The 15,486-nt window shown below is 42.0% G+C and overlaps 1 protein-coding gene across 2 annotated transcripts; it reads left to right on the top strand.

Annotated features, from left to right (window-relative positions):
- Nucleotides 1–5,572: 5,572 nt before the first annotated feature.
- Nucleotides 5,573–13,949, top strand: Mrps23 (mitochondrial ribosomal protein S23). Of its 2 annotated transcripts, none has more exons than XM_076870419.1 (5): nucleotides 5,573–5,682; nucleotides 6,183–6,353; nucleotides 12,131–12,208; nucleotides 12,376–12,502; nucleotides 12,955–13,949. In XM_076870419.1, exons 1-5 carry the CDS (start codon nucleotides 5,639–5,641, stop codon nucleotides 13,102–13,104), a joined length of 570 nt encoding a protein of 189 aa, XP_076726534.1. In that variant the 5' UTR covers nucleotides 5,573–5,638; the 3' UTR covers nucleotides 13,105–13,949. The 2 variants fall into 2 exon arrangements, with proteins under 2 accessions (XP_076726534.1, XP_076726533.1); XM_076870418.1 differs by having other exon boundaries at nucleotides 12,952–13,949.
- Nucleotides 13,950–15,486: the final 1,537 nt, after the last annotated feature.

Genomic DNA, 15,486 nt, shown 5'->3' with positions numbered 1-15,486 from the left:
CTTTGGCCTTAGGCCGTACAGGAGGGAATTTGTTCACATGTTCATGTTTTGTAAAATTTGCAAAACAAAGATTTGTTTAAACTTAAGAGGTTAAATAAGACTAATATTATTTAGGCCCCACAAAACCAGTGTCTACCCTGGCAGGAAGGCTGAGGCCTGGAGTTGGCTATCATTTTTAGGTAGTAAAGCGTTGCTATTGTTTTTTTAAAATACTTTTTATTTACCTTATTGTTTTCCTTAATGGCTCTGGGGACCAAACTCAGGTCTTCAGCATACTAGGCAAGTGTTGTATTATTGAGCTACACCCCAACCCTAAGAGTCACTGTCATGCCAAGAGGATTATTCCAGGGAATCTGGAATGAGTAGTTGTGAAGCTCACTATAGACTCGGTGTAAACAGCCTACCTAGTGTGGTCCAGTTGCACAACTTTCAATGCTAAAATGAAAAAAAGTCTCTTAAAATTTTCAATGCAAACTTAGGTGAGTTAGTATCCTTACTGCAGACTAGCAGCACTGGTGTCAATCTGGATGCTTGTTAGAAATGCAAAGTTCCAGGCCTCACCCCAGACCTATTGAATCAAACTCTGTGATTCTCAAGATATCAAGAGGGCTCACATGCACACTAAAGATAGAACTTCTGCAGGAAGAAAAGGGTCCACAGCAACCCCAAATTATCTGTCTTAGAGGGTTTCATCCTTAGTGGGATGCAAAAGACCACGGAATGATTCTAATTGACTTTTAATTCTAACAGTAAAAGGTCAGATGGTTGCTCCATGCACAGCTGGCTCCTTGGATACAGAAAGGAGCCAAGGTGATACAAACCTTACAGGGCACGTGTTGACTTAAAGTGTTGAGTTCTCAACTGAATTCTCCTTGGAGGCAAGCCCCTGTTTGATGAAGAAAAGAGTGAGGAGCCATGAGAAAATACCTTGCAAATTAGATGGGATTTAACTGTAGGACACTGTTGCTCATAGTCGGAAATCGTTATCATCCATTGTACTTATTGAACTGTTATTAGACACCAGGCACTGTTCTAAGCACTTTGCAGGTGTTAACTCACTGACTTCTTGTAATAAGGCTTTCTTTTCTCTGAGGCTCAGAGATGTGAGTGCTATGATTATCTCCATTTTACAGACGACAAGGCCGAGGCCTAGAGGATTGTCAAAAAGATCTATCAGTGAGGCACAGAGGACAGGGAGAAGTGGAGAAGACCCAGACCTTGATATCCAGTGCAAGGTGGGATGGGTGACTATTTCCACCCAACCACAGCTTTCTCCCTGGCAGTGCATCTGGGGAAGCCCTTAAAGGAAAACTGGACCTAGGAGGGTGGGCCAGCTGTGGGCAGGCACCAAGTCAGAGTTGGGATCATTGCATTCTCATTGGTCCTAACTTGGCTTGATGCATCCTTGCTGTTCATTGGGCAACTCTAATAGCCAGCTCCAGGCCAACCAGCAGGCTGGGTTAAGGCAGGCAGAGATAAAGGCCCTAGTTTGCGTTTTCAAAGAGACTCAGTTAGACAGACTCAGACAAGAAACAGAGTTGTGGGGGAATGAAGCCTAGGGAAGGAGATAGCAGGTCAGGGCACTCATGCAGCTTGGCTGAATATGTAGAGGGCTGTAGAAGTGAGTGTCCCACAGGGAGTGCTCAGCCAGGAGAGGGAGCAGAGCTCAACAGCTTGGAGAAAAGAGAAGGCACTTCTGGGCTGGGGCTGTAGCTCAGTGGCAGAGCAGTTGCCTAGCATGTGTGAGACAGTGGGTTCCATCCCTAGCACCACATAAAAAAAATAAATAAAATAAAGAATAAAGGCATGCTGTCTATCTATATCTATATCTATATCTATATCTATATCTATATCTATATCTATATCTATATCTATATCCATATCTATATGAAAAGGCACTTCTGCCTCTTTGTCCCGGGACTCAGCAGGCCTGTAATCAGACCCATAATTTTACACTATGTATTACGTATATACTATTGCTTCCTCCCTTTTAAAGCAATGAGTTAATTGTTCCTGGATCCTAGCTCTCTACGATAGGTAAGTACCAGAATCCATGATTTCCTCAATATGCTGGAATTTTGACTTCTCAGAGGTTTTCCACTATTGGGGATGCTTTTCTTTTTGTTTGATAAATTAACATGCACTATTTAAATAGGGCGCTATTTTCAAAGATGTGGGGAGCCAGAAGGGAGAGATGGCTGAGACCCCATGGCTAATGATGGAGGGCACAGTGCATGAGCTGCACCTGGTGTGAGAGAGTTCTGCATAAAGAACTGCCCACAGGGGCTGAGACTTTATGTTCCTGGACAGTGCAGGGAGGGAGCCAGGGGAATATAGGCTGACTGCATCCTCCTCCTACCTTTCCAGCTCTCTGCCAGTTCCTCCCACTGGCAGTACCAACTGGAATCCATCTGGAAGCAGAGAGCAAACAGTTGGATCAGCACTTTTTTTTTTTTTCTTTTTCTTTTTTTTTTTGCAGCACTGAGGATTGAACCCAGGGCCTCATGTGCCCTAGGCAAGCACTGTATCTGAGCTACATCCCCAGTCCAACAGCATAAGGGTTAGAAGATGCTATCATAGAAGTCAGCCTCCTCTGGCATAGAGCAAGGTGAAGAATGGCAGAGAGTGGGTGTGGATTTGAGGACAAATGTGGGCTGCTCAGCACAAACACTTGCCAATCAATGTTAGGGGTTAACCCCCCATTCATATTTTGAAGGGCTAACCCCCAATACCTCAAAATGTGATTGTATATGGAAATATGGTTTTTAAAAAGGTAATTAAGGTGAAGTAGGATCATACCGGTGGAACTTAATCCAACATGACTGGTTCCCAATAGGATATATTTTTTGCACACAGAAGAAAGACCATGAACAGACACAGGGAGATCTACAAGGCAAGGAACAAGGCCTCAGAAGAAACCAGTCTTGCTGACACCTTGATCTTGGATTTCTAGCCTCTGGAATTGTGATAAAATGCATTAGTGCTGTTTTAGCCACCTGCTCTGTAATACTTTGTTATGGCAGCCCTGGAAAACCTAACACAATCAACAAGTGATTCAGTGCATCACTTATCAATTATGTCTCTGCCTCTTCAACTCTCCTATTGGACAGCTGATATCTCTAGGACTCAGAGTCATTTAAATGCTTGTGATAAGAATGGAACATATCTCAAAAAATAAAATAAAATAAAACAATCAGGTAATCTATGGAATATCATCAGCCTGTTGCTCACCAGCACTCATTATGTGCCCCAGCTTTTTTCAGCTTTGAGAGACTATGGTCCCTACTCAAGAAGACAGAAAGCTTCAAATGCCTATTTTTTTCTGTCCCCAGCTACCCAACAACTTCCCACTGCATTATGTGTGAACATTTCTTGGGTGCACCTTCAAGAGTGTTGCATAAGTTGCATAAGTGTCCATACAATTTATGAACCAAATCAGAGGGATTTCAGTCAGTCATGCTCTCACAGGCCCCTGGTCTCCCCATTCTGCCCACCAATATTCTGCTCTCTGAGTTGCAGAAACATTAAATATGAAGCTGGAAAAGGAAACCTCAAAGACTCAAAAGAGGAAGGGATCACCCCAGGATAATTCAGAGAGAAAATTCCTGCTTTGTAATTTCTCTCCCATTAGGGTTTGGGCCTTTGGCTCCCCTTCCCAAATTTGGAATAAACCCTTCTAATTCTTTAGCAGCAAAGACTTGCTAGCCTCCAGGGTCAAGCTCTGGTGGGAGAAGAGAAGTGTGTCTGTACTACTGGCTGGCAGATAGCGCTGGCTTAGGCAGAATTAGAAAGTTATGAGGCCCAGGAAAACTATATTTAGCTAGGGGCATGTTTGCTGTCCCCAGAGCAACATATCCTAGACCTCCTTAGGATTAGGAGACTGGAGCCTCCACAATTGGCCCAGAGGCCAGAGCTTTGCTTTTTCTGCAGGTCCCAAGGCAGCAGTGAAGTCCACTTCTCAGTTGGGACCAAGCCCTTAGTCACTGTACCCCCTGACTCTGGGGCCAGTTTTGCTCCACCCCCCTCAGTTCTCCAGTCTCCAGAATTATGATAGTTTAAGTAGCATTGTGGGGTCCTGGAAAGGGCCCAGGCCCACTGGATCCTGCTTCTATCAGTTGCTTATCATACAGATTACTTAATCTCCCTTAGCCTTGCTTCTCATCTATAATGAGGATGACAATAGTTACCTTGTGAGTAGGCCTGTGGATTCAGTGAGATAACACAACCAAGTAGTAACTGCTCATCAAAAAGTCTCTGCCTTCCCCTCAGGGGCCTCCCTTAGAGTGGGAGGACTTTGGGATGACTTATTGGTCTTTCTTGCTGACAAAGATAATGGGCTCCCTAGAGACTGTGTGTGTGTGTGTGTGTGTGTGTGTGTGTGTGTGTGTTGTGTGATTCAAGACATTCATTGGATTAAAAAGTTCACACATAAATACAAACTCTTTACAAGTCAAACTCTAAAACATTCGTAAAGGAAAAAGTCTCCATCCCCCTCTTCCAATTTTGTTTCAAGACACCCAATGTTCATAGCCTGGTTGTGTCCTCCCAGAGTTTCTCTCCTCATATAAACACAAGCACACAGATGGATGTTTTCTTTTTCCTCTAACAGGTTGGAATCCCTCTAAATCCCACGTGTTTCTGCATCTTCCTTTTTTATTTAATCATAAGCCCCAGGAATTAATATAAATAAATACATATGGATCTAGCTTTTTTATTTCAATAGCTGCATAAGTATCCATACAATTTATGAACCAAAGTTTTCCATCTACTTTCCATTTGACGATTTTTTTTTTGCCACTACAAACAATACCGTAATGATTTTTGTACAAACATCCAGATTAAGTATGCTTTAATTTTACTGAAGTCTGAAACTGAGCTACACACCCGACCACATATTTGTTAACAGTTTAATACCGAGAAGTTAGTTCCCCCGGATTTTCGAGTTTCCTTCCCAGAATCTGTTATGCTTGACACTTTCACTTTTCAGGTTCCGACGGATTGCAAGCCAGTGACGCCTCCAGCGGAGGACACACCCTGTGCAAGCAGCATCCCGGTTACTGCGGACGCGGGCGGCACTGCAGGGAGGCTCAAGTGGCGTGCGCTGAATGAGGACTGGGGCCTAAGTAACCTGGGAAAGTGACTGCCCGTCCCAGACTCGGTTTCTTTCTGCGTAGTCTGTCCCTCTGACCTAGAGTGGGCTCAGTCCGCCCTAGAGCTAGTGACTTCGTCCCTTTATTCCATTGGGGGGCTTCTCATTCCTACTCTCCCCCACCATATTCCCTCTGCGTCCTAACTTCTGATAGAAACCTGGCTAAGAAGGCCAGAAAAGGTAAAGCAAACATCATACTTCATCGCTCCCTGGATCGCTCATTTATTACTTCTACTCGCCTTTGGTTCGCTCCCTCTCTTTTGGCTCGGCTATCTAGTGCTCCTGTCTGAACCCGGTGAGAGCCCCAAACGCGCCTCTTCGGACGGTCCTTTGCTTCCGCCTGACTCCGCCCCGCGGTGGGGGCCGCGGCGAAGGCTTTCGATCCTCTTTTCGGCCAGCAACTTATTTCCCCTGTATCTGCCGTCGCCAGCGCAGGCGCCGCTTCCGGTTCCGGTAGTGGCCAGTAGTACTCTCTCCCAGGCACGGGTCATGGCTGGGAGCCGGCTGGAAACCGTAGGAAGCGTCTTTTCGCGGTGCGTACTTGCAGCCGGGCGTGGGCAGAGGATGCGGACCTCTGCACGGGTCTCGGTGGGCCATTCCCGTCCTTGGATGGGCTTGAGCAGGGCGAGGTCCCTACTCAAGAAGACAGAAATTGTAAGTCAGTGGAGCGCTAATGCTGTCTCCTGGTTCGGAGTATTTTAAACTGACTTTATAAACTGCCTCCCTTCCCAGTAGAGGTCTCTAGAAAGAGGAAGGGAGGAAAATCGAGGCTGATGGGCCTGACTGTACCGCCCTTGCATTTTCCGTGATGGACCCGGTGGGACGCGCGAAAGGGATTTAACCCCTGGGTGTTGCTGGGTTGATGTGGTATGTGGCAGTTCCCTGTAGGTGGGGAACACCTGCTGCTTTGTCCTTCCCACCTTACGTGCTGTGGACTGCCTGGCGCCTTTGGTGTTCCAGGCATTGCTAGACTGATCAAGGTCTTTGGCAGGCTGTTGTAATCTTCTGACCTTGATTCTCTTCCCTCTCTAAGGACTCGGGATCTGCTTCGGGCTGGGGTGTTGAAGGAGAAGCCCCTCTGGTATGACGTATACGAGGCCTTCCCACCGTTGAGGGAGCCGGTCTTCCAAAGACCCCGCTTGCGATATGGCAAAGCCAAAGCTCCTATTCAGGACATCTGGTACCACGAGGATCGGATAAGAGCGTGAGTGTGCAGCCTAGGTGGTGATCAGAACACAACAGAAGTTAAAAAGGGAGGATTTAGGTAGCAGTCTGGTAACGAAAATAAGTTGTGGGGTGATCTTGTATATCAAAGTCAAATTAGGGCATCAGCAGCCCTCCCTTCCCTATGGTGAGAAGAAACAGAAGTTCTTAGAAGTGGAGCCTAGCAACTGACAGATCAATTGCAGTTGTAGCGGCCTGTTTTGTGCCAATTTGCTGTGCTCCAGACACAGCTAAACTCTTTTCAATTAGTATCTTATAGGCCTCACTCTATACCTGTAAGGTGGATATTCTTATCTCCATTTTATCCAAGAGGACTGTGAGAGTCAAGGAGGTTAACTTCCTGTGGTCATACAAGAGGGCAGCAGCTCTGGGAATCACATCTCTGACTCCAAGCTCATGTTGGTCATTGTGTCTGCTTCTCCGGGAGTGGAGATAGGGGATATGTGGTCTGTGGATCTAGTAGTTGGGATCTTTGAAGTCATTCAGAATGATGCTTAAAAGTCCAAGGGATTGGGGCGGGGGTGTGGCTTAGTGGTAGAGTGCTTGGTGAGGCACTATCTTGGGTTCTATCTTGGCACCACATAAAAATAAATAAAATAAAGGTATTATGTCCATCTACAACTGAAAATATATGTATTAAAAAAAAGTCCAAGGGATTTAAAACAATCATCACTAAATTTGAAAGAAAGTTTTTACATGTTTTATTTACTTGACCTCTGTTTCCTTTTTAATAAAAAAGTAAAAACATGCTTATTATGGAAAATTTAAAGACAAAAGAGAAGCATAAAAAAGAAAGCACAAATCACCCAAAATCCCACCATCTAGAGACAGTGATTTGAAGGCAAGCCCTGTTACTTGACTCAGCTATGTGGCCTGGGTAAATTATCCCCGTAAGCTTTAATTTCCATACAGTAAAATATAATAACAGTACTTCTGGAGTTATAAAGGTGATTTAAGATAATGCATAAAAGTTTTTTAGTTCATGACCTGGCACAAAGTAAGCCTTTAATAAATGATTGTTGTTATTAAGAACATTTGGGTCTTTCCTATGTTTTTTTAATATATTTTTTAGTTTAATATGTTTTTTAGAACCTTTATTTATTTATATGCGGTGCTGAGAATTGAACCCAGTGCCTCACACATGCTAGGCAAGCTCTCTACTACTGAGCCACAACCCCAGCCCTTTCCTTGTGTTTTCTTTGTGTATGTGGGTCTATATATTTAATCAGTAATGTGATACAAGTAAATTGTGTCCTTTTTAACTTAATATTGTGAGCGATTTCTTATGTTACACATTTTCAAAAACATAGCAGCTTATTGTGAATATTCTATAAACATTTCCTTAGAGTTGGATATTTATGGTGTTTATATATTATTAGCTGTAATAAATAGCAGTATTTTTGAATATATATCTTTATAACACTGATTGTTTCCTTAAGGTGTGTTTCTACCACTATAGTTGATTAGGTCAAACATTGTGAAAATTTTAAAGTTTTTGCTGCTGATACACAGTTTGTTTTAAAAAGGTTGTCCTACTTCACTCTGTAGGGTGGAGAGTTAGTAGTATCTGAGAGTTTTCTCTTTCTACCTGCCAGCACTGATAATTATTTCTAAAAGTTTTTTTCTGGGGGCTGGGAGTGTGGCTCAAGCGATAGGGCACTCGCCTGGCATGTGTGCGGCCCGGATTCGATCCTCAGCACCACAAACAAACAATGATGTTGTGTCCGCTGAAAACTAACTAACTAAATAAATATTTTTTAAAAAAAGTTTTTTTCTGATCTAGATTATTTTTAAAATACTGTCTAGAGATTTTAATTTGTTTCCTTGATTAGTAAGTTTCCCCACTTTGGTGTTAATTTGCCATTATATTTTGTTTGAAATATCTTTTTTTTTTAAGTCTGTTGTAATAATTATTACCATTAGACTATTTATTTTATTCTTCTTTTGCTGAGGCTGGCTTCAAACTTGTTCTCTTTCAACTTTCTGAGTAGCTAGAATTATAGTTATGATCTACCATGTCCAGTAATAATTGTAACTACTTATCAGTAAGAGGTTTTTTTTTATTTTATCATTTTTATTTTGTTTTTGAGGTGAGGTCTTGCTTTGTTGCCCAAGCTGGCCTCTAACTCTTAGGCTCAAGGGATCCTCCTGCCTCAGCCTCCCAAATAGCTGGTACCATAGGTGCATGCAACCACACTCAGCTTTCAATTAGAGTTCTTTATAGAATCAAAGATAAATATTGCAAACATTTGTTATCCATAATACTTTTTTTAGTGTATAGAAATTGATTACTTTATTCCATGAATGTTTTCTGTGGTGCTTTCTTTGTGCCAACTATTGTGCCAGACATTGTGCTGAGCACTGGGATATTTTATGTATTCAAATATACCAATTTTTTTTTCCTGTTGGCCTCATTGCCCTTAGTTTTAGAGTGTTTAGGAAGATCTTTTTCAGTAAATTCGATTATCTTTTTCTGAGTTACTTTCAAAGTGCAAATTAGGTGTTGAAAGTAGTAGAAATATTTGTTCTTTAATCTCCATTTCTCCTTTCCTCTCCTTTCCCCTCAAACCTAAATAACCGGGGTTGGGGTTATACTCAGTGGCAGAGCGCTTGCCTTGCACATGTTAGGCACTGGGTTTGATCCTCAGCACCACATAAAAATAAATAAAATAAAATAAAGATATTGTGTGTATCTTAAAAAAAAAAAAAAAAAACTTAAAAAACCCCCAAACCCTAAATAACCTAAGTAACTAAAAGCAAATGAAGCTAGAGTATCCTTCCCCCTGCAGCTTGAATAGCTTAAATAGCATGTACTTGTTAATGGTTTGTCATCAACCTTCTTAAAAATGACTTTAAAGTCCTCTATTTTTTTCTTAGAAAAGAACAATTCAGATGTCACACTCTTAGAGATTGCTCTCTGCTGCCTCCCCATGTTAGTGTCTTTCCAGAATATTCTGAGTACTTTATTCATATTGCCCCTGTGAGGGTCTGAAGCCTGTCTTTAATAGTTCTGCATGCCAACAATACATATTTAGGTTTGTTTTGTGGGGGGCGAGGGGCAGGCTACCAGGGATTGAACTCAGGGGCACTCAACCACTGAGCCACACCCCCAGTCCTATTTCGTATTTTATTTAGAAACAGGATCTCACTGAGTTGCTTAGTGCTTCGCTCAGGCTGAGGCTGGCTTTGAACTTGCGGTCCTCCCATCTCAGCTTCCCATGCCGCTGGGATTACAGGCATGTGCTACTGTGCCTGGCAACAATACACATTTATTAAGCACTACCATGGGCCAGTTACTATCTGATTTATCCTTGTAATTAGTGCCCAGTACTTGACATGGAAGTTGCTCATTAGTTTTGCCCAGATGAAGAAATTAATAGATTAATGAATGAAATAATAGATTAATTAGAATCACTCTAGTCTAGTAGAGTTACTTTCAAAGTGCAAATTAGGTGTTGTTCATTAATCTCCATTCCTCGTTCCCTCTCCTTTCCCTTCAAACCTAAATAACCTAAGTAAATAAAAGAGAAAATCCTTGAAGAGTAAAGGATTAGAGTTGTTTGGAGAATAGCCAACAGAGTTTTGTGAGCTCCCTGGAGCATCTAGTGGAACAGTGGATCAGAAGCCACTTCTGTGGCCACATTCAGCTTTCCCGGACATAGATCTGCACTGCACCACTCACTGAGAATTTACTGACACAGCTCTTCCCCTCAAACACTGACGTCAGTTTTAGTACCTACAGTTTATTTTAAATGTTGAGATTGGTGATTGTGCCTAATTGAAGTTAATACACATCCTTTATTCTTAATCATTATTCCTGAGTGCAAGAAAATGGATTGATAAAGTCTTTACGTAATTGGGATCTCGGCTTTTCTTTCCTTTCTTTTTTTGTACTAGGGATTGAATCCAGGGGCACCTCACTATAGGCTACATTTTCAGTCCTGTTTATTTTATTTTGAGGCAGGGTCTTGCTAAGTGGCAAGACCTCAGCCTCCTGAGACCTGTGCCACCAATGTCTGGCAGGATCCAGGCATCTTTTATTTGAGGACTTCTTTTTTCACAGCATTTTCTTAAGGTGGCAGAACAAGTATGTGGAAATTTTCAGGATAGGAATGAGGTATTTCGGGGAATCAGACTTATTTAGTATATTTTTGCTTAGATCCATTGCATGTACTTGTGCAGGATGCTTTTGTGCTTCATTTATACATTGACATAATTTGTGCCTCTATGGATGGCATTGGAACTGGATGACAGGTCATTGGAGAATGTGGAATCAAAAGACAAGCAGAGAAACTGGGAAAAAATTTAGTAGCACACATGACAAAGGACTAATTTTCTATTTATGTAACTACAGGATTTGCTCACACCAGTGAGCAAAAGACCACTATTTTAGTTTGGGTTGCTATAAGAAATTCTGTGGCCTGGGTGATTTGTAGACAATTGAAATTTATTACTCATAGTTTTGGAGGTTGGAAAGTCTGAGATCCGAGTTCCGGTGAGACCCCTCTTCCCTATTTAAAGAGGGTCCTCTTGCTGTCCTCACATGGAGGCAAGCAGGGTGAGGAAGCAAGCCCTCTCCTCTTCTCTAAGGGCACTAATCCTGTCATGCGGGTTGTACCCCTGGCCTGATAACCTCTCAATGGTCCCATCATTAAACCTTGGGAATTAGGGTTTTATCCTAGGAATTTTAGGGGACACAAACATTCAGTCCACAGCAACCACCAAATAGATAGTTCACAGAAAAGGAAATTCAATTTGCCTTTAAACTTGAAAAGATCATTAAAAAACAACAACAACAACAAAAAACTAATAATCCCTGCTACTTGAGAGTCACAAGTTTGGGGTCAGCCTGGGTAAATTAACAAGACCCTGTCTAGAAAGAGAGAGAGAAAACAGAAGGAATGAAAGCAAGCCTGGAGGGTGTAGTGTGGTGGAGTGCTTCCTAGGAAGTACAGAGCCCAGGGTTCAGTCTTCCCTGCTGCAACAAACAACTAGAGTGAGGTATGATTTCTCAGCTATTAAGTTGGCAAAGATCAAAAAGTTGGAATATAATAGCTTGGTGTGGATACAGGGAGACAGGCACTCCTACACGACTGGTGTGACTGTAAATTGGTACAGCTGCTTTGGAAAGCATTTGGCAGTTTGGAAGGCTAATTTACAAATGCATATATCTTGATCCAATAATACCATTTTTGTGTAAATTTATTTCACAGACTTATGTGCACAGTGCAGGAGGAACTATAGATACAGATAATTCTTGTAGCACTGTCTAGAGCAGCAAAGAACTGGAAACATTCTGTATGTACTGATTTGAGGTAATTGTTAATAAGACAAGACATTAGGAGGGGGAAATGAGTAACTGCATAATGGTTACAGGGTCTCTTTTGAGGATGATGAAAATGTTTTGGAATTAGAAAGCGGTCATAGTGATTATTCTAAATGTCACTCAGTTGAGTAAATTTTTATGTGAACTTTACTGCAATTAAAAAAAATAAGATATAGAGCAGTATTTCCCATTCTTTGGGAATGTGACTATGACAGGGAATGATAGATGCTGGTGTGGGATATTTCTGGGTGGATGTGCAAGAAATTGGTTCATGTTGCTTCCTGAGAGAGGAACTGGGAAATTGGGGTGCAGAAGGGAGAGGGGCATTAACTCTTTACTCCCCATGGCCTAGAAATTATTCTGTATTCCTTCCGCCCTGCTGTCCACAATTTATAATTGGAGATTTATATCATATTGTTTGTATTTTCCAGGAAATTTTATTCTGCCTATGGGTCTGGCCAAAAAGCTTTTGATCTGTTCAACCCAAACTTCAAGTCAAGCTGTCAACGGTAAGCCATTTTCAAGCTGTGAGTTATTCCCTACAAGGATTTAGTCATCAGTCTGAGGAGTTTTGTTGAACTTTACTTCATAAAAAGATGTAGTGCTTGGTGCTGTGTAGCACATATCCTGACTGCCCTGCACACAAGACCTCAGGTGTGGTTGCTTGGGATTCCAGGTTTGTGGAGAAGTACATTGAGCTGCAGAAGCTTGGAGAAACAGATGAAGAGAAATTATTTGTGGAAACGGGGAAGGCTTTATTGGCAGAAGGTGTCATTTTAAGACGAGTAGGAGAAACAAAGACTGTGAGTATTATAAGATTGTTACTGTTGGACTGGGGGTGTAGCTCAGTGGTGGAGCACTTGCCCAGCCTTTGTGAGGCCCGGGGTTCTACCCTCTGCACTGAAAAAAAGAAGCTGGTGTTAAAATGGGTTTTGTTCCTGTTTGACAGAAATTAAAGGGGAGTTTGTTTGTTTTCTTTTTTGCAACCTTGGCTCATATTCTAAGACTTCAGGTCAAATACTGTTAGAGTGAATGTACTGGAATTTTGTGGTAATGACTGCCATTTAGAACAAGTGAGTTGTCATTAAGGCTCTTGAAATTGTGATTCTATATCAATTTTTATCATATTTACTATTTGTCATTACAGAATTTGTTAGTGCTAAATTTTTCAGAATGTGCTAGTCATGTGGCTCTAGCCAGTTAATTGAGTGGAAATGATAACATCTGCGTTACTTATATCTGGTCTTTTAAGCAGCAGGAACGTAGTCACATTTCCTGGAAATCTGAACATGCGAGCGTCACACCTCAAACTGCATTGGAAGGAAACCAGCCTCAGAAAGACATTGCCCAGGACCCAAATTTGGAGACACCCGAAGTGCAGTCTAAAGGCCTCTCCCCTCCCTGAAGGACTTGTGTACTGTGAACATGAGGGACACACTGTGCTCACTGGATGAGTGCTGAGCTATTTTTAACAATTGAACTATGTAAATGTTTCTTGATCTCTAAGGCACTGTGTTTGCCTTGTCTTAGTTCCTATTTCCAGATTGTTATAAGCTCAGTATCATGGTTTGAAAGAAGCAGTTTTGTGAACTTTCAAGACATTACTAAATAAAGTATTCCCTGGCTGCTTATAAAGTAAATTTACTTTGAATTTGTAAATAACATGAAGAAACCTTCATAAAGATTGTTTGAACGGGCCTTGTTCTGAATAGGTTTGCTCAGAGGTGTGTATTAGTATGTGGCTGGCTGCATTTGATTCTCTGACATGAATCTTGTCTGGATCCTTCAGGTTTTTACTTGCACACGTAATGTGCTCCCTTGACAGCTGTTTCTGTTGGCAGATAATCTTGGTACTTTTTGCCATAAAACTGTTAACTTCAGCTCAAGAGTCTGAGCTGACCTGTGCTTTGTGGGGAGAGTGAGGACCTGTCTTTAGACAAAGGTCAGAACTTGAATTTCATGGATAAAGTGTGTTGGAGACAATTGGCTTAGGCCTGCATATAGTAGACTGCTTGGAAAATGTCTGTTGAATGAGTGAATGAATGAATGATTACACCCAACTCAAGACTGAATTTAAATGGTGTCTCTGGAGATCACTGGATCACCCAGGTGGTGAGGGGCATCTAATTCAGATGTACTGTGTGAACATCCTCCCTCCCTCATCCTCACTGGCTGGACATATGAATTGACTTTCTCATTTCCCTGGATTTTACTAAATAAATGAAACATTCCTCTGTTATCTGTGAATAAGTTGCTTCCAAAATTTCTTGATTTAAAACCGGTGTAGCATTTCCACCCGATTGTTCTGTGTGTGGTCTTCTGGTAGGCTGAAAGAGGGTCTGCCTCTCACAGCTTCAATGCCTCCTTGCATACGGGTGCTCAGTGCATGAAGGCCATTGAGTCCATGAGGCAAAAGCAATTCTCAGCCAAGTTCCCCTCACCCCACAACATTTGTCACTGTTTTACAATTCCTTGTGTTTAAGGAATACTTCACTTTCAGATGGGGGAGTAAATTTCATTCATTCAAAGACTGAGCAGTTGGGTACTGAATATCTGGCAAGACCTTGGGAAGAGGATCTAACAAGCAGGTGAACAAGGTAGTAACAGTTGGGGGAGTAGGGGAAGTCACACTATGTCTCTAAAACTCATGATTCTGTTTTTTTGCTTTTATTTTTAAGTTGTAGATGGACACCATACCTTTATTTTATTTATTTTTATGTGGTTCTGAGGATTGAACCCAGTGCCTCACATGTGTTAACCAAGCACTCTACCACTGAGCTATAACTCCAGCCCATGTTTCGGGGTTTTTGAAAAAGCAGTTTCTTTACCACAATGATGAAGACTTTTGCTACCAGGGATTGATTGAACTCAGAGGAGCTTAGCCACTCAGCCACATCCCCAACCCTTTTAAATTTTATTTTATTTTGAGACAGGGTGTCACTAAGTTGATTAGGGTCTCACTACATTGCTGAGGCTGGCTTTGAACTTGCAATCTTCCTACCTCAGCCTCTCTAGTTACTGGGATTCCAGGTGTGCACCACTGCACCCAGCTGAAAACTTTTTTTTAACAGTTATTATGTAATTCTTTAAGAACTTACATATTATTGGGATATACAATTTAAAGGTAAAAAGTCCCATCCCTATTGCTCAGTCACCCATCCTCACCCCAGGCTACCATTTCCTTGTGTGACCTTGCAGAAATATTTGAGTGTATATATGGGGTCACTATGCACACTATTTTGTATGTTATTTTTTGCAGTTAATATGTCTTAGAGATCCTTTGCCCTGATGCTTTGTGATTTAGCCAGTGCCCAATTGATGAGAATAATCGTTTCTGTTTTACTGAGCTGCAAATGGGCCAGCGTAGTATAGTGTGCGGGGGTCAAGGAAAAGCCCATCTTCAATTTTTGTAATCTCTCTCGTAGAAACTGCTCAGTTCTGTCCTTACCAGCAATTTAAGAGAATGCTCATTCACCCCATATTTTGATCTTGTTAAATGAGATGGGCTCAGTGAGGAGGGCCTGGGCCTATAGAGGGGTGAGAGACTGACTGGCAGCAAACCTCTGGAGGGGAAGAAGGCTGCTGTCACACACTGCCTTCTTCCCGTGGAGTCTCAGTTGTGGAAATGTGTGAAAGGTATGAAGCTTTGAGAACCTTTTCCACAGTTTGGGCAAAAGCCATTATCTGGTCCCTACAGTGTTCTTGAAGGGAATGGAAGTGTGACATTCTTGCCTTTAAAAAGCTGAAAATCAAGTTGGGAAGACAAGGGTGACTTGAGAACAGCAAG

The sequence above is a fragment of the Callospermophilus lateralis genome, chromosome 11 (assembly GCF_048772815.1).
Source record: "Callospermophilus lateralis isolate mCalLat2 chromosome 11, mCalLat2.hap1, whole genome shotgun sequence".
Lineage (NCBI taxonomy): Eukaryota > Metazoa > Chordata > Mammalia > Rodentia > Sciuridae > Callospermophilus > Callospermophilus lateralis.
This window is presented reverse-complemented; position numbering and strand designations above follow the sequence as displayed.